The sequence below is a fragment of the Mesitornis unicolor genome, unplaced genomic scaffold (assembly GCF_000695765.1).
Source record: "Mesitornis unicolor isolate BGI_N332 unplaced genomic scaffold, ASM69576v1 scaffold6082, whole genome shotgun sequence".
In the NCBI taxonomy this organism is placed as follows: Eukaryota; Metazoa; Chordata; class Aves; order Mesitornithiformes; family Mesitornithidae; genus Mesitornis; species Mesitornis unicolor.
Window position 1 is genome coordinate 39084 of NW_010171107.1, and position 24135 is coordinate 63218.

The 24135-nt window shown below is 36.1% G+C and overlaps 1 protein-coding gene across 3 annotated transcripts in view; it reads right to left on the bottom strand.

Annotated features, from left to right (window-relative positions):
- Window positions 1-24135, bottom strand: part of HEATR5A (HEAT repeat containing 5A) — a 49488-nt gene that overhangs the window by 23666 nt on the left and 1687 nt on the right. For 2 of the 3 annotated variants that reach the window (XM_010179905.1, XM_010179904.1), the window contains exons 3-16: window positions 20696-20804; window positions 20032-20181; window positions 19605-19781; window positions 17868-18017; window positions 15182-15437; window positions 13926-14081; window positions 12862-13112; window positions 9594-9705; window positions 8565-8717; window positions 6736-6835; window positions 5867-5976; window positions 2482-2645; window positions 2189-2364; window positions 603-708 (exon numbers count right to left, since the gene is read on the bottom strand). In XM_010179905.1, coding sequence (XP_010178207.1) covers window positions 603-708; window positions 2189-2364; window positions 2482-2645; window positions 5867-5976; window positions 6736-6835; window positions 8565-8717; window positions 9594-9705; window positions 12862-13112; window positions 13926-14081; window positions 15182-15437; window positions 17868-18017; window positions 19605-19781; window positions 20032-20181; window positions 20696-20804 — 2170 coding nt within the window. Of the gene's footprint in view, window positions 1-602; window positions 709-2188; window positions 2365-2481; window positions 2646-5866; window positions 5977-6735; window positions 6836-8564; window positions 8718-9593; window positions 9706-12861; window positions 13113-13925; window positions 14082-15181; window positions 15438-17867; window positions 18029-19604; window positions 19782-20031; window positions 20182-20695; window positions 20805-24135 lie in introns of all 3 variants that reach the window. The other variant, XM_010179903.1, reaches the window with a different exon arrangement.

Here is a 24135-nt window from a genome sequence, read left to right on the forward strand (position 1 = left end):
CAAAAGCTACAGCAGTTATCTGGATGGCACGTCAAATATGTCCCAAATACAAGAACTGTAAAATGAAAGGTCTTGCCTATTCTGAAAACATTTTGCCTTAGTTTGAAGAAAGCCTAAGAAGGGAAGAATGAAAACTGCACATGAACAGAGGAAAACACAAATAAAGCATCAGGGAAAAGTAACAAATGGCAGATAATCATGAGACTACTTTATTTTACCAGTCATTACTTTTTTATTTGTAAAGTAAGAAATAAGAAAGAGACAGTGATAAAGACAAATAATACAAACAGAATTTTTCCATCTCTCTCTTATTTGAATAACACGAGTATGGATGATAGTACACTATAGTGTACTGGAGTGGGCTTCCCTAACCCTTTAACCTTAAAAGGAGAAAAAAAAAGTAAATTGTAACTCCTCAGCACTTAAGTGTGACATCACAAAAAACCAAACGTTATCACAAAAAACAGGCCAGATTTTTACCTTGACTGTTAATCACAACAAGAACTTCTGTGTAGACACATTTGAACCATCAGATGCCATGTTTTAGTGACACAGAGAGAGACAAAGGAGAGAGACAAAGGAGAGAGACAAAGGCTATTTACCTTTAAGGAAGTAGAAAAGGCTGACACAACATTTAGTTGCACTGTTTGTTGCCGTGATCCTTTTGTTTGCTTTATGGAATTCAACAACTGTTCTAACACCTGGAGCCTTAAACAAAAACAGAAAAGAAACCACAGATTTAAAAATTAGGGAAGCATATCAAGCTATTTTATTTTAAAACACATAACAAAGTCTAAATATTATAGAAACAGAGGTGGAACAAATTTATTACCCTAACTTTTAAGCATTTTCCTTCAACTGGTATCCCTATGTACTACAAAAAATTTTCATATCCTGTATTAGAATAAGTAATTATGAACACAAACTTTTTTGCCTTTATTTCCTTGTAACATATATATTCACAGATAATCACATATAGCTAAGTAACTTTAGACAGATGTTATTAAAAGGAACTATGTATGAATATGATGCATTTTGGCTTACAGTTAAGAAAGGAGGAGGGAAAAGAAAAAGAAAAGGAAAATGCAGTTATCTGCAGCAATTATTTCAGGTCTTGAGAAACAGATGAAGAAAACCAACCAGCAACCTGGTGACAATAGGGGCAAAAAGCTCAAACTGGGGGAGGGACGGACGACAAACCAAACAAACAAAAAAAAAACCCACCAAAAAAAGCAGTCAGTGAAGCCAGAATAAGGAAGGAAATGCAAGTCAGAGGGACCATAAAGCATGTGGTAATTTTACTGGCAGGTATGCTCATGTACAAACAGTTGCCTCAGGATTACACTAAATCCTGAGCACTCTAAGCATCAAGACTCAGGACTCGCATGCTAAGTGCTCATCCCATACAGGAAATTTCAAAACCATCACCACCTATAATGATCATGATCCAAGGTCTAACTACAGTTGGCTTTGAAATGACAAAACTGTTTAATTTAAAAATAATTGATTTCCTCTAATGCTGCATTCAAGAAAATTATCAGCAGCAAACAGAATAAGCAACAGCATGCAAAATTCTTGAGGAATTTCATGCCTTAGCAATCGGTGTGCTTATAAATGTGAAACAAAGCAAAATGCCATGTGTGCAGTAGGAAGATACATACGCACAGACACACACAAACCCAAGAGAAGTCTGTGATCCCTTTCAAGCAAGGGATCCTTTTGATCCTTTTCAACTGTGTTAAGACACACAGTCTTGTTTCTTGCCATCCACTTTTTACAAAGAATGAGGCAGGATAAGGGTTAAATTTTACTACAACTTCCTACCCCTTTTGTCCCACTTTGCTTCTATGGCATTCAGTAATAATGTATAAAGCACTATAATAATTCTGTAATATGTCTTAAAGTAACTTCTATTTTGACCTGGCTATCGAAACAAAACATTATCTTTCTTGGTCAACAGAATTTATTATGATGATAGTAACCTCTTACTGGATGTGCCTTTTCATTGTAACTTTAAACAGAAATTCTAGTAATTTGTTAGTCTGAATTATATTATTCAGATGGTTTACGGGATCCACTTTCACAATACATTACTTTTCCAGATTGTTTTCTTCCATGTTCAATCTCAAACACTGTGACCACCTGTTAGCATCTCCCAAACTCCCAACACTTACAGTTACTACTTTACCTGTGAGATTCTGCTACATGGGAAAACATAACTCCAAAAAGACGAGTTGCTGCACTGATAACAGACAATGCAGGAGGTAGTGGTTTAGGTACTGAATCATCTTTTGCAATTTTCTCATAAATTGAGTAAGGGTCATACTCCAGGCTGCCACCAGCTATGCCAGTACTTAAAAGGAGCTGTAAGAAGGAAAAAAGTGATAGCCATATTTTTCACCAAGTCAAAGCCAGCACTGACACAAATAACTAGTACTGTATGAAAATATAATATTGCCAGTAGAGTAGATCAAAGAGTACCTGCTCTTCAATAAATCGGTGGTCAGTCTCCTGCAGTAAGGGACCAAGTAAAAGGAGATCATTCTCATGACAGAGGGGTGGAAGCAAGAATGTAGAGGCATCGATCTGGCTGTCTGGGACAGTCAAGTCAGACACTAACTCTTTCAGAACAGCAGAGAAACTTCCTTTAAATTAAAGGAAAAAAATATCCAAAATTTTTCTTTAATTACTTGCCACAAGCAACTTTGTGAGTAAGATATTTATACTTAAATAGCAGCATCCCTCTAATATTTTTCTTAAGTCTTCAAATAGTTAATTGAAGAACACTCTCGCTATAGGGAAAACAACAGAGCACTACCTAAGATAGGCAAACCAAGTACATTCAGCAATCTAGAAGGGCAAAACCAGAGACCTTTACCTGTACAAAAGGCATAATGCCATACAACTGGTAATCCAGCAAGTTAGGTACATTCACAGTTAAAGTAGAGGGAAAAAGGCAGTTACAAGCACACACATATTTTCTTCTATTTCCTGAAAATTACTGCTGTGGAATGTATTACACAACCATGTAGAAATATTTGGACTTGGCAAGCAGATGTAATTTAAAGCATCCATAAGTTTGATACATAACCGAAAGCTGCAGAATGTACTCCCCTATTTCAGGAGTTTGCACTCAAAAAGCAAAGCATGACGAGTTTACTGTAGGTCACATTATGATAATTTACACTGGTAGTTGAAACTTTCACATATTTTTGTACATAATATTTCAGACAAGATTGTACATTATACAAAAACAACAACATTAGGCCTTCGGAGTCAGGCTATTTTAGGTTATTAAAATAGTCCCTGCAGTGAGAGAACATCTCCAGTGCTGAACCACAAGTGATGGCTTATCTCCTAAGTAAATTGTGTTGAAAACCCCTGCAGAATGTACACACTCTTAATGCAAGTATTACGTAAGAATTTACCTCCAGAGCACTAAGACTGCAAAGTCAAAACCTCATGAATTGGGAAATATCAGCATTAAGGGGGGGCTTAACTCCACACATCCAGTTCTTACCATTCAGTTTTGTGGTTGATGATCAACACCATCACCCGTTTGCACTACAATTGCTTATAATTTTTAAGCACACAAGCTCCAAAAAGTGTGACAACACAGTTATCAGCACCTCATGAGCAGAGGCAGAGCCATTTGTAGAGTTGGAGCTGGCGGCTGCAACCTGCTATTTCACCCTTCCTCAGTCTTGAATCTGTTCTGAGAAAGCCGACTTCCTCCCTGCTATCCCCCAAACTCCTGTCCCCATCAGCCTCTCTCCCCTGCAGGCATCTGTTGCTTTGTCTGCCTCCCTGACTAATTAGCAAGTATGTAATTTTTTCCAAAATGCTTAACTCAAATCTAAACGTAAAAGGTTAGCACTATCAAATATATACCAAGATGCACAGATAGTGTGCGAAGGCGACAAAAATTAAATCTTTTTAAAAAACATATGAATTAAGAACAACTAAAACGTGCTCTTTCATTAATTATTATAGATAAATAATGAAAAATTGCCTATGAAAACAGCTTTTCAAATAAAATCTAATGGAGATACTCAGATTTTTTAACCAAATTACCATTTATTTTAGTCCCAGACACTCGGCCATTCTCAACGTGTCAAATAATATTATCCCAATGTAAAGCACTACAAAATTTTAAGCCAGAATGCTGTTCCAGCATTCTAGCTGTTCATCTCATCCTATTAAGGAAGAGAAGTGAATGCTTGTATTCAATTTTATGGTTTAAACAGTAGAACATAACAAGCACAAAAGCTGAAGAATGAAAAGAACCCTAATGAGTTGTCTGACAAAACACATTAATTTCAGACCACAGAAAACACCAACAAATCTAACAATCAAAATTCAAACTACTGAAATTATTTTTGTGAAATTATCAAATTGGACATTATAATAGTTACAATTTTGATACTGACTCACAAGAAAGTAATTATTTAGCCTGAAAAACATAAGCACATCAACATCTAAAACTAATGACACATGACAACGATCAAGAATATAAATAATCATCTTAGAAACGGAGCCTGCTTCTCCCAGTTTAACAAGTTTATACTTAGTATTAGCTACATTGCAAACTCAACCATTCACGCATGACAGAAGACCGCAACTAGAACACATTCAATGTTTCTCACTGATGTTCAGGTTAACCTAATACAATATTTTCATATCTATCATTGTTGAAATAATGTAAAAAATAATCTAAAACTCATGGACACTCACAGTAAGACTTCATAATTCTGTTGTTTGAGCAGATACTGATTTTTATTGATGACAGAAAGCAGCAAAAGAAACATCAGAGGAGCAGAAAGGGAGCAGGAAAGGCCCGAGAAGAGCCTAAACAAGTCCTAGTACCTGAAGACTCAGAAATCTAAAGGTTCGTATTATATAAAATATTGCCCCTGTAATAAAAGAACCAAAGAAACAACATGCTGTAAGGGATGGAGGTGTTGTTTTCAGTCTTTTAAGTCCAAGTCACAAATGAATATCACACACTACCCTTCAAGTCTTACATACAGACTTCCAGTGTGACACCAGCTTTAAGGCACAGGTCAGGGATTTGTCCATATGAAGATTCATGGAGCAGTTACCACTAGATGGAGCAGATTATTTAAGGATTCCCTCCATGATACAGAGGACACAGCCAATTCAGTTGCTGGCTGGCCCATGTTCTCTCTCTTCTGATGAAATAGCCCGTACTTCTCTTTACAACTGTGAAACACTCTAGTTCCTTATTTCAGTGCATACAGTACTCCATGGCAAAGTATATGCACATGACAATTTAAGGATGACAAAGGTATTTAACGTTTTAGTTGAAATGTTAGACTTAACTACAACGCATAATTGGATTAGAGGACTAGATTTTAAATAGTGTTAGTTATGTTTTGCTACAGAAAAGTGAGCCTATTTCCAGATTTTTTGAAGATTTTTCTTCAAATACAAATTTATATAAGTGCACTTGAAATAATTAAATTAAATTCTTTTAATGGACTATATTGAATTGATTTATGCTACAATTACATCATAACTTTTTGGATTTAGGATTCAATGGAAAGTAAAATAGGCATCAAACTCAGTTTTTCAAGGAGTTTAAAGCTGCAAGTTTGTCTACCTTCAAGTTTCAACTAAAATCAAGACAAAAGTTTGGATTTATAACCGGAGAGAGGAAAAAAAAAATAGATCAAACTTTCCAAACTATAGTGACTTCACTACAATTTCATAAAATCTAAACAGAAGGAATAATTTTTTCTATTAGAAAAGGTGAACTAATCCTTGCTAGCTGAATATATGTTGAACAAAACCATAAAAATGAACTCATGGTATTTTTAACAGATATTTGTAAGGAAATACATACCTTCATAGGTCTTTGGAGGTAATACTGCTAGTAATTCATAAAGTTTGTGTCTGTAAACCATTGATGTTGTTTTTAAAGAATTTCCGTAAGATTTACATATAGAAGACAGCCTTAAAATATAAAAAGCACCCCAGAGATGTTAAAGACTTTAAGCATTATGCAATACTGGTTTCATTTGTACCACTCTACTGAATACTTTTAAAATCTATACATACTATAAATACAGTTTTGATTTTCATTACCAGTAGTAGAAGCAAAACAATTTATTTCACATTTTCTGACAGAACTTCTCTGTTCTCCATTCCCAGTCATTACTTTTATTTAATACTAGAGAAATAAATGAGGCTTTCTATTGCCTTTGATTGTACCTATATTTACTAAAATTAACTTTTTTGTGGATATGTCTCAGTAAATTTGAAGTTACACACTAAATACATTAAATCACTACATAATCTGAAGGCAAAAAATTAAAAATTATAAACCCCTTTCCAGCTTAGCTCTGAATCTAAATATAAAAAATGCCCAACTAGAACTTTTTGCCCAGCATATTCTTGAACTTTGTTTTTATTTTATAAAAAGTGATCATACTAAAACACAAATGTGCATGTTTGATTAAAAAAAGCAGAATAAAAACACTAACTTAATAAAAGCATGCAATAATTGCTTCCCTAACTTTTATGCATGAAACTTGAATCTGCAAGACACATTATGCCAGCTAAATCTTCAGCTATACAGCTGAATTCTGTTCTCTAATTTCTGTACTTTGAAAAGTAGGTTCTTTAGGAAGTGCACTAAATCAAATACAAGAAAATTACTCTGTAGCTTTTCAAAACCAGAATCTCATTTAACAGTTTGATAAACACACTTACTGTGTCAATAAATCAACAGCACTTGGGAGAGGAGGAAGAAGTCTCTGAACAACTTCATCCGTAAGAAGACCAGCACAGTGAGAAACAAAGCTTTTGATAGCTAGAAAAGAAAATGGATTTTAACTTACTTACTGTGAGATATCTAGAAGAAATAAAAATCACATTACTGAAGTAATCACATTATTACCTCGCTAATAATTTAAAAGTAGAAGCAAGCATGCAAAAAATTTGAAATATTTCAACCAATAATTTAAGAAACTGAGAAAAATCTCAAGTGAAAAAAGTCATATTCACAGATACACTGTTTTGGTGTCTCAGCTTGGATGTTTATACCCTGACTTTTAATTTCATATATAAATGCAAGCATATTTTGCTTTTAGTTATGAATTGATTTATGGGATATAACACAACTTCATGATAATAATAAAAAGAAAAAATGGGAGAAGGAGGATGACCAGGTGACCTACTGCTTACTTTACTATTTTTATATTTAAATTTAGCTTAAGTATTGTACTTCAAGAAACAACAAATATGTAAGCAAGTACTTTTTATTATTTACAGAAAATTAAACCTGAGTTAATAGTTTACAAAGTACCTAGAGAATATACAGTATTAAAGACTTCTTTCCAAAGGGAAAAGCAAGTATTTAAAGGTCAATTGTTTACATTACTTCTAAAATGAAATTAGTATTGAATTCCACACTTTGCAATAGATTTTAATAGTAAGAGAGAGAGGTGACCACTCTACTAGGATACACATTCCTGCAATACAAAGGACACTTTAGTACTCTAGAATACATGATGGAAACACATTAAGTATTTGAAGTAATCTCTTGGAAACCCAAATTCACAACATTTCATGATGAAAAATTGCAACCTAACACACAGCAGCCAAATATGTAGTACTCTTTACCAGCTGAGAATTGCAATTTCCTTATTGTAATTTTTACCCAAGTCTTCCCACTCTCACAGACGTGTTTGACTGACTCACCAATTCTATTTTGCTTATAGTACATCAGCTATTAGGAAACAGAAGTGCTATTTATCAAATATAATGGGCTGTATAAACAACTGAACATACCCTGATTTGCATCCTCATTCATTATTGTGATATGTATGTTAAGCAAGAGAAGAGAAGCAAGCTTCCTGATATCATTTACTATTTGAACATCAACTGATTAGAAGAACAAGAGGAAAAACCCTCTCGGTTTTTTTGTTTGTTTGGTTTTTTACAAAAATGAAACACATTTATATAGATATAGATATATAGGTAAATATATATGTACAAGCACGTATGTCATGGAGTGAATACGTTCTTTACCATTCACAGAATCACAGAATCGCTCGGTTGGAAAAGACCTCTGAGATCATCATGTCCAACTGTTCCTGTCTACCCCCTAAACCATATCTTTAAGTACCTCATCTACCCGCTTTTTAAATACATCCAGGGATGGTGACTCCACCACCTCCCTGGGCAGCCTGTTCCAGCTTCTGACGACCCTCTCAGTAAAGAACTTCTTCCTTATCTCCAACCTGAACCTCCCTTGGCACAGCTTGGTGCCGTTTCCCCTTGTTCTGTCCCCCATCACCTGGGAGAAGAGACCAGCACCCACCTCTCTACAACCTCCCTTTAGGTTACTACCCTTTAGGTAGGTGGTGATGAGGTTTCCCCTCAGCCTTCTCTTCTCCAGGCTAAACAACCCCAGTTCCCTCAGCTGCTCCTCATAAGGCTTGTTCATAAGGCTAAGTATCATTGTTCTCTCAGAAGCAAAACCCAACAAACATTCAAACGATAAATATGCAAAGAAAGACACAGTAAATCCCACTTACCACAGAGAGCACCAGCACGACCTTCCAGAGTTACTTGCCAGGTAAATGAATCTCCTCGTGTCTTCTCTGTTTCTAGGTCTTTAGGAGATGATGGAAAGATGCACTTCCACAGCAACAGCATCCGTGGCAGTTGGTGTTGGACGACTGCAGGACCTATAAGCATTGACAATTGTCATGCCAATGTAAAGATTAATGAAATGAAATTTTCTCTTTGGTTCTTTTAGCTATTTTCACAAAAAGATTACAACTTTGAACAAAACTTTATGCTAGTTTCCTAGCCATCTCATATATAATTTCTTAAATGTTTACTGTCTTGGTACTGCATTTTCATACATAACTACATACCCAATGTCACATTTGCAAAGATGTCACCAAGCCAACTATAATCTCTGTTTTACGAAGTACGGACCCTGTAGATCACCAGCATTGAAGAGATGTAATAAGTAGTAGTGATGTTTGGAAATGCAAAAATGTGTTATAGGTTAATGTACATGTTGTATTTTCCCAATCTAAGAAAAAACTAGGAGTTGTTGGGCAGAAGTAATAGCTAAAAATATGAACAAAACAGATAAAATACATTCTTCCTGAGTAATTTAGTGATCGCAGTCGATAATTTGACCACTAATAAATAACAGAAAGTTCTGTAAGATTTCAAATGCCTACCAAGAGAGAAATACAAATGATTAGCTCATTTTGTTCTGAGGGAGATCTTAAAAAAATAAATCAGTGCAATTCTTCATGACCACAAAGACATTTGCTTAGATTGACTTTGAAATTTATCTTCTACATTTAATTAACAGTGGTCCCACCCAGCCACTGTTTTTCAGACATTGCTCTCAATGCTCCAATAGCAAATTTGAAAGATATGAAATTTTAATTTAGAAAGTTTTAAAAAATATTCTAATTTACATGTTTTTTTAAGAATTATTTTGCAGCACAAAATGTAATAACATGTAAAAAGAACTAAAGTCAGAGAAAGAACATAGAACAGCTTAATTTAGTTTAAGAAAAATTGTAAAAAGCTACTACCTAATGTCATGAGGGCTGCTATCAACAGCCATCCAGCCTGTGTTCGCTGCAGTGAAATGCGACTGTTCTGGGAAGCTGAACACAACAAGTCCTCTGCTACTGTCATGATTACCTTCAAAGTCAAAGAGAAAAACAGAGCATCAGCATCTTAGTAACATCCAAGTGACTTTTCAATACTATATGCTGTGATACTGAATCCTCTTTTAGTGTCCCCAAATAGGACTCACACTATGGCGAGAAACTCAGGCTCGTGAAGTTGCAATGACCAACTTCAGTACGAGTCTGGGATGACTTCAGTCTGGGATGACCCCTAGAACTGCGGGGTTCTAGGTAAGCTACTTTGCTGCTCTGCCTCCTTCTTCTATCAGCAGTAAAATCAGAGCTGATAATTCTCACAGGAATATGTGTGGCAAGGATAAAAAAAGTGTTCTGATATTCTATTTCTGCCACTGAGTAGAAAAGGGGTAGCATGAGAATATGGGTTAGAGCTCAGAAGCAGTGAAAGGGGTAACAATCTTTTTATCCCTCTTTTAGAATAAGGCCTGTCATTCACTCAGTTTTTAATCAACAAATGGTATGACTAAACAAACAGGTTAGAATGGTATGTTATGGTTAGAATAATCCTATCTTAGCTTCTCCACAATAATTGCATGTGCCTCCAATTATGTGCCAAATGCAAGGTGACAATCTGTGCTTGTTAACAAAGCCCGAGCTACGCAGTATTTACATGGAGGAACAAGCAATGTGTCCATGGACAATTACCACAGTATGGCTACAACTTCAAAGAGCTTTCTGCAAATGGTTTGCTTCAGTTAGGTTTCATATACACCAAAAAAAGTATTTCTTACATCTTGCATTATGTCTGGATGCCAGAACAAACTGCTTGTAAATTAGTATTACAAGTAAGAAGTGTCATTATCAATAATATCATTAAAAGCCACAGCATAGCCAATTTCCTTCTGTAATTATTTTGCACACAATAATTTATTTGGAAAGTACAGATAGCATCCTTCCATAAATTATTTGAAAAATTATAAAACTTCACGAAAGTTTGCATATGAAAGTTTGCTTCCTGAAAGTCTGAAATTTGTGCACTTCCAAAACTTCATGAAATGAGTCTGAAAATATTAGTTTCCCCAAGTCCATAACGCAATCAGGTGATTTCAAATGAAAACATTCATTTTGATAGACTCTTGATAGATTTAAAGTATTTGAATCTAAAACTAAAATGGCACCCTTGTTATATTATACTATACTAGTTGTCCTAGTGCACTTAAATTACCTAATGAACAAGCATCCTAGAAAAGATTTCATTGAAAGATTTCTGACAATTTTTCTATGTACTAGGAGAAACGTCTTCTTTTTGAAGGATTGCTCTGAAGTACAAGCACTAGTATGGAATGCTAAATACATACAAATCCACTGATTATTTTGTTCTCTTGAGTAGGTTCCACCTGCAACTCTAACCACTCTCTCAAGGGAAACCGCATTCATATAAACCAGGTTCTGTCCAGGTCACTTCTGTCTATGTCTGATATTTCCTTTTCAAAACTGCTCAGTTTAACACTGAGTTTCAGCCCCTCAGAAGAGGAGCCAGTCTGGAGCCTGGCAGTGCTCCTAGGAGAGAAGGGGAAAGGGCTTTTGTCAGCACCTCTGTTCTCCTGCCTGCCAGTTTAGAACAGAATACCGTGTTTCTCCCACACTTTTCGGTGCTCTCCCATACCTCCTCCTGGCCCTATTTCATCCTATCTATTCCTCTAAAAGAAACCTTTGTTAGGAATTAGGTTTCTCTGGTAACTAGAAACCTTAGCTTGGCTTAGGCGTATAGTATTTGAATGGCACTTACCTATATAACTGGACAAACAATACTAATTTTGTTATCACCCCATGGTCTTCCAGTAATCACAAGGAGTTTTTAAAAGCTAAGAAAAACAGTCCTTTTTAAAATACACTTATAAATCAGCAGTTAGGACTTTGCATGTTGAGAACTGTCTGTTAAGGAGGGGCATGGAACCGTTAATACTCAAAAACACAGGAAGAGTGGGCTGGAATTGCTGAAAAATACATTTTTCCTAATGTACTAAAGCATTCCTTTTGTCTTACAGTGCTGCAATAGCAAGAAAAAAGCCACAGCCCTTGAGCCAAAGTGTGCCACTTCTCTAATGCCCACTGGTTCTGAAACAGAGATTTTCAGAACTGAGAATGTAAGTTTCTCCATAATGCAGAGAATTAGCATGCACTGCTCATATTTGTGTTGCACCACGGTCTTCCAACGTTGAGCAAATCCATGGATAAAGTTCTCATTGAGATGGAAACAGCTTCTTCCCCTCATCTGTATTACTACATCTGCATATCCCTAGAGCTTCCGAGCACAGCATATCCTATCTGTGCTGGTGGAGAGATTGCTACAAGAAATTCAGACTACATTAATGCAAGGAATTGTTTTCTGTTAAATTCTGTAAAACAAAATGAAAGCCCATTGGACTTGATTAAAGATTTTGTTGGACTGGAACAAAGATTTTCAAGACAATACATAATTGTTGTTGCTGGTGTAAGCACTGACTAAAACTGTACACTGGAGAGTCACTGATGGGTTTGGGAATTATTTGGCTTAATCTGTGGTTGAATGAGTTTCCTTCCAGGAAATTTATTTCCAACATCACAGCATGCAATAGGTCTGCATGTATGCTTCTAATTATTTTTTAATAAAAGAAAGATCTTCTCCTTTGACAAAGTCTGATACATTTCAGCTGTATGTACTCCAGTCTAGCCTTTTCTCACCATTAACACTGCTGAAATGTCAGATTTCTAATTGAAGCCAATGTCAAACTGGGCCAGAATTGCAGAAAGTTTGATCTTGGTGTGAAGAATTTAGTTTGAAATTCTGAAAAACATAACTCTACCCAATAAATGTTTTCCTCAGGTAAAACTTTTCTTAGACTGTTCAATTAAAGTCCTTGCAGCTCCACAGAATTGACCCCTGTCCCAAAACAACAAACTTCTCCCCTAACAGACTTCTTCACCAGGAAAAGTTGACAGTATGAGTGATTAATAGTCATTAGTGACATTTCCTGAGAAATTCACAATCCTGGCACATGTGAGAAAAACACCTGCTTATTTGAGTTATGCTTCAAAATCTTCTTCGTGAGGAAAGAAAATATCTCACCAGTATACTGGGTTATATGATCACATCATAAAGAATACACGCAAATACTACTGCAAAAAAAAAATCAAAGAACTGCCTATAAGTAAAGTATTCAGACCATACCTTCCCTTTCCCATGTGGAATTCCTAAAGGACAGTGTTTTACTGCACCCAGCAAAGCAGCAGCAGCAAAACTGTACCCAGTTACTGCTTCTGGGGAGGATTTCAATGTACTCAGACGTTCAATGCAACGATCCAACAGCAGGGACACATAGGAGGGCAATGCTACCGCAATACAGCGTAAACACCAAGCTGCTGTTAGTCTAACCGAAGTGCTGGGATGAACAATGACAGAAATCACTGCTTCTAGAGCTCCTGAAAAATAAAATGCATAAACACACTTAAGAAATAGGCCAACAGATTTTCAAACAAGTAAAATGTAAACAGAGGACTGGTGAACATATCACTATCACTTATCCTACTGATTTTTATTGTGAAATATTTTTGATCAAATTTAAATACTTCAAGATTTTCAAAAAAAGTTACTCTGAATGACAAGTAACAATATGGAGAAAATAGAACATGCAGTTATTCACCAACGTGCACACAAAATTACTATAAGCTTTCTCAAGGAGGCAGAAATCCATGCAGTGGAAACAGATGTCCACTTGAACCCATCCAGAAAAAAAATATTCTCACTGCAGCTAAACGAAAACAAAAAGGTAGATTAAGACAGCCAGTTCTACCAAACTGATTTACTATAAATATTACAAAGTGTTGGTCTTTAAATATAACCCTCAATAGAGTTAAATTTGATGCTGTTGTTGGTTTGTTTTTTTTTTTAATTAGCATAATAGCACAGACCAGAGAAGACACAAGACTTTTCAGACAACTCCTGAAGATTTCCCACAGCATGAAACGTAGCCAACTTCTCTTTTCTTTTTTTGCTCCTTTTTTTTTTCTTTTTTCTTTTCCAGTTTAGTGGAAGAAAACAGAAAAGGGCTGAGGAACTAAGGACGTTCAGGTAAGAAAACAGCACGCCAGAAGAAGGGTTGCTATAGTCAACGCCAAAGAGTCCCAACAGATTTGAAATAACTGACAATCTAGCCATAAGAAATCAGAGAAGACCACAGAGAACAAAGGTACATATTCTTTACTGTGGTTCACAAAATAATTCAGGGCATGTACCTGTACTGGAGTCTTGCAGTAATGGTGCTGCTGTAGTTCCTAACCCATGGATGAGACTTCCGAGCTCCTGGAGCGCGCACACAAGCACATGCTGACTTGCTGTTACATCTGCTGTACTGATTCTTGTTTCCAAGTTACTGTCACTCATTGCAGCATCTGACAACACAATACAGGAACATCCCCATGAAGTCATTACCAAAATGAAACAAACAGATCAGAAAAAGGATTTTGCTAGGGTAAGTTGTTTATATTACCAAATGAGCTTTTACCATCACCATTTTTATTGCTGACCAAACTGCTTTCATAAAGGTCTACCTTTACTGAGACAAGTACATTTCTATTACTCAAATGTATAATGTAGCAATGTCTGGCAGGGCAGGAGGGTAGATAAAATGGAACCTACCAAATTGCTTATCTTTAAGTGACGGGGAACAGCGGCAAGTAGAAGCATGCCACTCTCAGCCTCACCAAAAGTGACTTGAAGAGGTCATGCTTTGAAATAACCTGCAAGATTTTACTACATAGTAGGAAAAAAGGGAAGGAGAGAGTAAAATAGTGCAAAAGCAAGCAAGCCAGATGGTGGGGGTGGGGAATCAAGGGGGAGTTTTTGGAAAGTTAATCTTTTGAGACACAAATGGTTATGTGAGTTTAGACATTTAACATGTAGATTTTTATGCAACTGTACACCAGGGCATGACTGGTTATGCCCAGCATTCTCTTTCTTTTTCTTACAAGGATGATGGTGGGAGATCAGCAGCCTTTTTTGGAACCTATGTACAAGACTTTATCAAGCAAGAGATCTCTTTTCTCCAGGAGAAATGCTCATTTTGTCCATTAGGCACAAATACTTCATTTTTGAACCATCAGTAGTGTCAGCTGCTCTGAACAGGAAGGCAGAATCTGCCTATATATTAACTGCCAATCTGACTTATTTTACAATACTTGCTCTATTTTATTACTGCATATATTTATTATTTTACTATATTTGTAATTGGTTAAAATTCTATTTGCCAGGGAAGACATGTTAAAAAAGATGTTTACACCTGAGTGGGTACACACATGCAGAAACACAGACACACAAACAAATGACCAGCCCAAGTTAAAAACAAAGCAGTCTATCAAAAGCCCTCTGCATTATTATGGTAATAAATCAGCACTATATATTCTATTTCTGCACTCTCTGGATTAGGAAGTTGGACAATCACTTAAAAAAGGAAAAATGGAGGCCCAAATGGATAATCTTGTTAGACCCATACCCACAACTTTTTTCAGTTTCCAGATGGCCTGACAAATCTCCTTGGCAGCTGCAATTTGAGCTTTTTCCCCAAGAAGGCCTCCTACTGTAGCTCGAAGGATAAATGAAACACAGCGGCGACAGCCGATAGCATCCATCTGACTCTGAATAGCCTTAGGGTGAGACTGAGACACGAGATCTAGAATATGGGAAAGGAAGGCAGAGAAGTTCCTTTCAAGCCATTGTGCTCCTAATGTAGAGACAAATACCACATATGCCTGGAAGAGATTTGAAAAAAAGCCATATTTTAGAGCAAAATCATCTGGGAAACCACTGCCAGCTATCCCACATACATACTTTTAAAAAAGTCTCTGCGCACTGCCACAACTAGAACGTCACTGAACAGATCATGCATCCATAAATCATGTGCGTTCTCACTTGCAGGTAGTTGCTTTTTTCTTTTTGATCTACTGAAGTTATTTAAGTTACTATCAAAACTGTACTAGCAATATTGCAGCCTGCTTTGAGCAAGTTAATTCAAGCTGCTTGCCCATGTTGTTTCATTCCAGAGTGTGAGAAATGGCAGTTTACCCTGCACAGGCACTTGTTATGTAAAACACTGTGTTTGGTCTCACCGAACAACAGCCTCCAGCTATTTAACATTCGGCACATGGAACCCAAATTTAATGTATGAATGCATTTTAAGAACTACTATGTTACAAAACTATAACCCATAACCCCGAGAGAATTTTGTTATTACAGGCTTTGAATTAGAGAATATTTGCATCCCCCAAGCACTGTTCTTCATCTCAATGCATTTAATTGTTTGCCTTGCAATGAAGGTACCATAAAAGGACTATGTTTGTCACAACAAAGAGAAAAAAAGCAGAGTCACTTTACAAATCTAATCACCACAAGACCATTTATATTGCCACATAGTACACTCCCTTACAGATGCCTTCCATGTGCATGCGTTGGATTGTTTTTAATGAATAGATGTGCTACCATCAAGAAAAAGGAATACAAAAAACGAGAATATGCAAATGAACACACAAAACAAGAAAGTTCACAACTATTGCCCAGATCAATGGACTTCTATATTTGCCTCATACACACTTTGTCTTGTGTTTAATATTAACAAAACCATTCATGTAAAAGAAAGTGAAGTGCTGTAAACAGAGAAATTGTACTGCTAACGGGATCTAATGGCTCTTGGGAAATATCACTTAGGGTTCATAATGTACCAGTACATTACCCCTGTTTTACAGATCTGAAAACTGAGGAATTTAACAGGATAAACAGACTTGTGAAAAGTCACACTGCCATGGCTACATTTTTAAATACATCTTGAACATGACTGTGTCTTGAACAAATATAAATTCTTCTTCCACATGTAGGAAGTCATCTTCAGTGTTTTTCTTATTTTTTAATCTATAATGAGCAGCAATTCACAAAACCATTAATACATTTTATAAATGCAAATGTTTTCTGTTCATAGGCACTGATATATGCAAAATGTCTCAAGTTTTTCTTACAGAAATACTGCACTGTTTCAAGTGTCCTGGCACAGTTAGAGTGCACCATCTCGCACAGGTACTACTGTGTTAACAAAAAAATGCACGAGAAAGGAGACAACTTCCACAAGCCAGTACAGATAGTCAAAACACTGAACAGAAATATCTATTCCTGGAAAACTAGTAAAACCACCATTTGTATAGAACACCCTAGGAGCCTGGCATGCATTTTCTAGGCAAATAGCTGTCAAGGTATTATTGTTTTCCAGCTTTTCTGTCTCTCTGCCAGAAGCTAATGCTTCCACCCAGCATGAGCTGAGCATAGACGACAATTTGTGAGCACCTTCTAGCTGTTTCAGAGCAAAGTCTGGCAGCTTCTATCAGTAATTCAAGCTAATTTACAGATTTTTTGCACTGCAGAAATTGAAATGCACTGAATAACTCCCTTACTGGCTATGGATATTGTAACATATTAAAAGAATCACAGCTGTTTTGATATGTAAATGTACTTCACGACCTTTAGTCTTGATTCACAGGTTTAACGTTTGAATATCTAGCATGTAAATGCCATTTAAGATAATATTTATAGGAATAAGCCAATCTGATATTATCTGAAAAATTTATACCATTTTTATTAACACTATAGGGGCTGACTTCAGTCCTGCTCAGTTAACAAGATTCTATCTTCTGAGCATCCTGAAATACAGCAAAACAGACATTTGTCTTTTTCCTCTAAATTCTGTTTTCCTTACTTTTCACACACTTACTCAAAGCAGAACCATTCTTTCAGAACAGGACTGGGAATATCCCTATATAGCAGGAAATTATCCAAGTTCAAAGAATTCTTGTAACTTCTCCCTTTCAATTTTAGACATAAGGCACTAAGTTTTATATTAAAAATTTGAGGAAAGTACTTACTTAGATCACTTACTTGAAATTCATATCATGTTAAGTTTTTACAAGTAACACATATTTGATATTTAAAATTTCAAACTATCAGGCAAGCAATAAGCAACATCAGAAATATTTTTTCTTTTCTTTCTAGCATAACTCAAGATGTAATTCCTTATTTTAAATTACATGCACGTCCTCACAGATACAAAAAAAGATGAAATAAGAGACATATGAGGAGAAAAACAGTTATTAGAGGACTGTTTAGCAATCTCAGAAAATCATAAATAATGTAATCCAAACCTGAGTGACTCCGACTCTAACATCTCTGCTGACTGAGCTGGTCCCTTTCAACATATCGCCGCTGGCTCGCAGAAATCCACAACTTCCACGCAGAAATCCAGTTCCCAATAGCTCCATCACTTCTTCCAAAGAGATTCTGCGGAAGTTATGCTTGGTAGATGCTAAGAATAGACGTAAATCTTTAGAGGAATAGCTCTGTAAGACTTGGAACATTATAGAAGTTTCAACTCTAATCTGTTTTGAAAAAACAATCTGCACAAATTCAATAGCACAGTCAAATTCAAATACTGTTTCAGAATAATTTCACAACAGAGACTAAGACAGGGAACTAGGACTCAGTGCTCCACTGAACCACAACATTTCTCAACTTCTTCCACTTCAGCTAACTTTAAATAATTTATGCCATCACCTAATATGTATACATACATTTACACTCCCTCAATATTTACCACTTAATCTAAGCTCCCTTTGCAAAAAGGCCTGTGTGGCCTAATCCTACCACCCAAAGCTTCATGAAAGCGCTGACTCTAACTCATTCCAGTTCACCATCAAAGACAACCACTTTATTTCAAACTCCAGACAGGGCAGATTATCTTTCTGCTATGCTTAGCCAGATAAGTGCACAGCTACAGGTTCTCTTAGAAAAACAAGCATCTCACCTTAGAAATAAATTAGATCTCCAAAAGAATGAGAATAATAGAATGTTTACAATCTCCTAGGAAAATTATTTATCCCTAATTCCTATGCCATTGTTTTATTTCTTGATAGAAAGTTAATTTAAAATACATGCTGGGACATGCGTGTGCAAACTTAGCATGGCGACGACATGCTGCGCAAACCAGGCGATCTAGAATTTGCACTGCATTTTTCATTCTCTTTCAAGTATTAAAATGGGAAAAGGAATGAGAAGATTTGAGCTAATCATGTCCAAAAAACCCCACCAACCCAATCTAAGCAGGTTATTGGACACAATGCAGAAACTTCAGGACTGTGCCCTTCTTCACATACTGCTCCCTTATTACAGGATGCAGAGTAAGTAGAATAGGGATTCTACTTACTCTGCATCCTGTAATATTTTGCTTAGTTTTCAGTTAGGTATTTAGCTTTGGCCTTCTAAGATAGGACTGAAAATGCCCAGTCTGAATGACATTGAAGATCGGAGATGTTAACTTTGTAGTCAGACCAAGTACTGTCTGTCAGCAAAAACTGTTACATGGTCTGTTGAGTGAACAAAACTGCTTCTGATCACATTTGTAATGCTACACAACCCAGATGTGGTATTGATGATTGTGGGGAAAAAAGCTTGAAAAGATACCCTTAACTCTCATTTCACAAAAAGACACTCCCTCAAATCTTAGTGCTTTCTATACTGCTGAAATTAATCTTGCCTATAAACTCCTGAGGTTACTAAATTCTCTCCATACAATAACAACGTTGTAACAGAGAAAAATAGTTTTATTAAATATTCTTTTTTATTATTTTATTTTTATTCTTCTTCTTTATTATTTTATATAAATATACACACATACACATATATATATACACACACATATCAGTTAACACAACCAAAAACACAGCAGTTCACAAGAAAAATGTTACAAAAAAGAGCAAACCAGAGATACAAACAGCCAGATGAAGCTTACATTTTGATTTTATTTTGGGCTGCAAGAGAACTTGAGAGTTTCGTATCATCTGACAGATTTTTACCAAAGAGGAATCAGCAAACAATGTATGTACTTTACCTGGTGTCTGTTTAGATGTAAGAGCTCTAGCCAAGACTGTGCCTAAAAGTTTTGAAACTGCTAATCGTACATCATAATTGGAACCTTCAAAGGATTTAAAACACAAGGTCACAACACTATCCAGGTCTGTACCCCACATAAATACTGCTTCATTCTGAAGTTCAAGAAGACACTAGACAAAAAAGGAAAAAAACATTTTGATGTGAAAAAGCACTCAATTCTCCGTTGCTGCACAATACACAGAGTTCTCCCTAACAAAACATGTGTGTCGCTTCATACTAAAATGACTTGAACTCTTGTTGCCAAGGTAATATCAAAGAAATAAAGATAAGCAATGTATTTACTGTTGCGTTCATCATCCATTAAAACACAATTTTGTTTAGGTAGCTTACTTAATAAAAACAGCTATCAGAGTACTTTACCTTTGCAGCAGCACAGCGGACTGCCATGGATCGGTCTGTCAAACACGATCGGGCAGCTTTGTAAATATCTCTATGACAGGGGATAGCAGCAGCTCCTAAACCGTTTAATATATTCTGCAAACTAAGCATGATTTCATAACGACCTTGAGACTGAAAAATTAAAAAAGAGAAATGTTAAAGTTTTGTAACCCTAAGCTCCTTGGAAATACAAAATATAAACTATCGAAATAGGTAAAATATGGTCTGGGTCTTTCAGACTTTTGGAGATCTGTTTAGGCTGAAGTGAGTTAAAGCAGATAACGTGCTCTATAACTCTACAAGCCAGCGAAAACAGTAACTCTCTGTTCTGCTGGAAAGTATTCACTAGCAGTTTAAAACACAAAACATGAAGTACAAGCTGGAGCAAAAACGTTTTCATTAATAAGGCAATTAAATTTATTATCAAGTTCTTGCATGAAATCAGATTGAGAACAACTCTGATCCATCTTTTTATAGTCAGAGTCCATTGACTCTTTGGAATTTAGACACTGTTTTTTATCTTATGGCTTTCCACAATGTTTTCATATTTTGGTGTCATGCACTTTCTCCTGTTCGCTGGTCCAGCTACCAATGGTAAACATCTTATTATTTTTCCAATCATTTTTTAAACATGCTGTTCCAATACCTCTGCATTCTTCATTGCTTTAAGCACATTCCCAACGGTGTCAGTAAAACTGTTTCCCAAAATTCTTCCCAATTTTTTGTATAAATAGCCCAAGCATACCACCGCAGCACTAAAACAAAAGCAAATCCAAAGACGCGTGAAAATGGATGCAATAGGAGATGATGGGGATTAAGATGACTAATGTAATCAATGTGCAAACAACAAAACAACTAAATAGAATGTCCCAAAAGTGTAAGTGGATCATCAAAAGGAAAAAAAAAATTAAATCCATGTGTGGACATACTCACGCTCTAGGAGAAATGCAGAAACAAGGGTTGAGAAAATAACTTGGATAACACAAGAAATCAAGTAATACAATCTTCCAATGAATTTTACAACAGGAATACAATTTTCATATCCACCTTTAAACCTTAACGTTAATGTCTAACTAAGCATGCCCTGCATCATGCAGCCTATAGCACTGTGCTACGACAGATGCTGCTAGAAGTAGCCAGGGACCAGTTCATTTACAACTCAACGGGCAACAGTAAACTGTAATTAAAATTCTGGCATTTATGTATGACAATGCTTAGTAAGGAAACATCTTGAAGGAAATAAAAGCATAAACTCATGTCCTTTTCACCACACGCAGATTCTGAATTTAGTTTCCAGGTGAAATATCTGACAACTGGAGCCTGTGTGCTCATTGACGTCATCTTTAGCAAAAGCAAAAATTGCTAAATACTGAGGGAAAATAGAACAAAGAGTTGCTTAATTAAAGAGTGTTTTCCATTTAATAATTGATGAAGGAAAACACTTTTCTTCTGTACTGACAGATCTATAACTAAACCAACTAATTTTATGAATACAAGCAAAAAAGAAACTATATCTTTAATCAGCTTTCAGCTCTTTAGCCAGATCTACTTAAATATGCAGTGACACTGCTCGGCAACCCCTTCAACAAAGCATTTTACTTGTTCCACAACTGAATTCTAGTTTCACATAAAGAATTTTAAAATCTCATACTGAATACATTCTTAATTAGAAAAATACATTTAATACTAACAGTAATTCCCTAAATGACAAAGCACAGTAAAAAAAAACCACAAAAAACCCCTTTATCTCTTATCATACCAATATCCTATTTTTGTTAATGTAACGTTTTTCATTACTGCTTCTATCCAACTCAGTACACACCAACAGCATGGATTTTAATTTTGTTCATGACGTGGCTGGGCATAAAATTACAATTGCACCATCTTACTACTAAATTGATGGTCTGATGGTCACAGATGCTCTTTTGATTAGCTTCGAGACTAAGTAATACATATTTGACATCTTAACCCAAAGCAGGAATACTTAACAAACATATGTAAAAACCCACCAAACCAGAACTACCTCATTACCTCATGGTATAACCTGCAAACTCTTACGTGGTTGGCTGCACTGCCATGTGCTCAAGTGCTGTAGGAAAGAGTCCATCAGTGTTGAACAGTGACTTCTAGCAAAAAAAGTGTCTCTGCTTACTGCAGGGAGGTTGGACTGGATGATCTTTAAAGGTCCCTTCCAACCCAATACATTCTCTGATTCTATGATAATATCTGCTGATGAGTAACATCCAGTCAACTAAAGATGAGAATCCAGCTACTTCTGCACATCAATATTTAAGTCTCTAAACAAGTTCAAAGCACAGGATTTAGGAAGCTCTTCTGACTGCCTTCTAGCATTGTACCATGACTCTAGTCGTCCAATTTTTTTCCATAAATGCTTCTTCACTAAGTCCAAACTGTATTGACTATTGAGTCACTTTACTCGTCAAACAAGCAGCAAAAGCGAGAAGTTTCCAAGGAAGCCTGTAAAATATATACAAGTTATGCAGGGAAAAGCCTCTCTGCCTGTGTTGTTTTCCTCCCTGGCAGCACACCTCAATTTTGAAACATGACTCTTCATATAATGCACATTGAAGTTTTCTCTCAAATTTCACCTTAACAATTGTTTTTGGAGAGGTACCAAGAGAAACGCAGTACTTAAGATACATGAACATGTGGTAAAATAGCACTGTGATCAGCTATGAAAGTTTGCTGACCAGATAAATGCTTTCAAGATGCTTACGTTTTAAAAACAGCCTCAGTGGATATTTGAAAAACTTCATAATTTTAAGTAAATTCTGTAATCACACTACATGACCTGTTTATCTGATCTGATATACCATTCACATCACACTCAATTTTAGTAGGAGATGAGCACCTAACTAACTAACTATTTTTAAAATGTTGCTTAAAACATTTCCATCTTCCTCCTATATGAAAGAAGAAAAATGATAATTTATGAAAAATGATAAATTATGATTTATTAAGAGAACAATTAACTGGAAACTTTATTTAAAGGAGTTTCCAGGTAAATCAACACATTGTGATAAATGATGGCGAAGTGCTGCTACCAGACAATATGGGCATGTATGCTAAATAAGGACAGGTGACAAAGACGACACTTTAATCAAGATAAGAAAAACAAACCACTGTCTCTTCACTGAATGCCAAGTACTCCATATACTTGCAGCCTGGATGAAAGTTTCTACTCGATAAAGAATTCTGTAGTTCTAATTATTTTTCTGTATCGTGTAAGAAATCCCTTTTCCAAACCTTTTTTGAGGTAAACCATATTTTACTGCTACGTTTTCTCCACTTCATCTCTTATTTCCTCTCCTCACTACCGCGTACATCCTCAACAGGATTCTGAACACTGCCACCTCTTTCTCCTCCAGCTACTCCTCTGCCTATCCTCTGAGCCTGGGTATCTGCCACTTCTATCTGTCTGTGCCATTTCTGCCTTGCTGCCAGTGGACTCCACCATCCGTCCTTGCTGTGCTGGCATCATCCCACCTCCTGCAGCCGCCCGCAGAGCTCTGGCCCACACTACAACTCACCTATAATGTTAATGCATCTCACTGATGAGGAGCCACTAGTAGAGCAGTAATTTACTTTGCAGGACTAAGGTCCTTTGTAGCAAACTTAGTCTTGACTCAAAGGACTGCACAAGAAGTCAATTAGAACACATAGGAAAGGAAAGAAAATATCGTGGTATTGGAAAATACAACTGACTTCTTGCAAATACCTATTTTCAGTAAACTTCACTTGAGTTGAGAGAAACAGGATTAGTATGTAAAGCAAAGAAGGAAGACAGAGTCTGCTTTGCTTTGTATAGTGTATCATTAATACACAATGATGTTTTACTGTCTCTACCTGACTTGCTGTAAAAGCATGTGTCTTCAATACAGCAATTTGTATTGCAAGCTGGTTTTGTTCCCATAAACTAGCCTCAGTTTACCCTACAACCTTAAAACATACCATGGTCATTACAGTTCTGAAGGACAGCAACAAGTTTAGCATTCCTACACTCCTAAATAAATAAATATGGGTTACCTTTCAAATCACTCAAAGCACTTCTTTCCAGTGGATCCA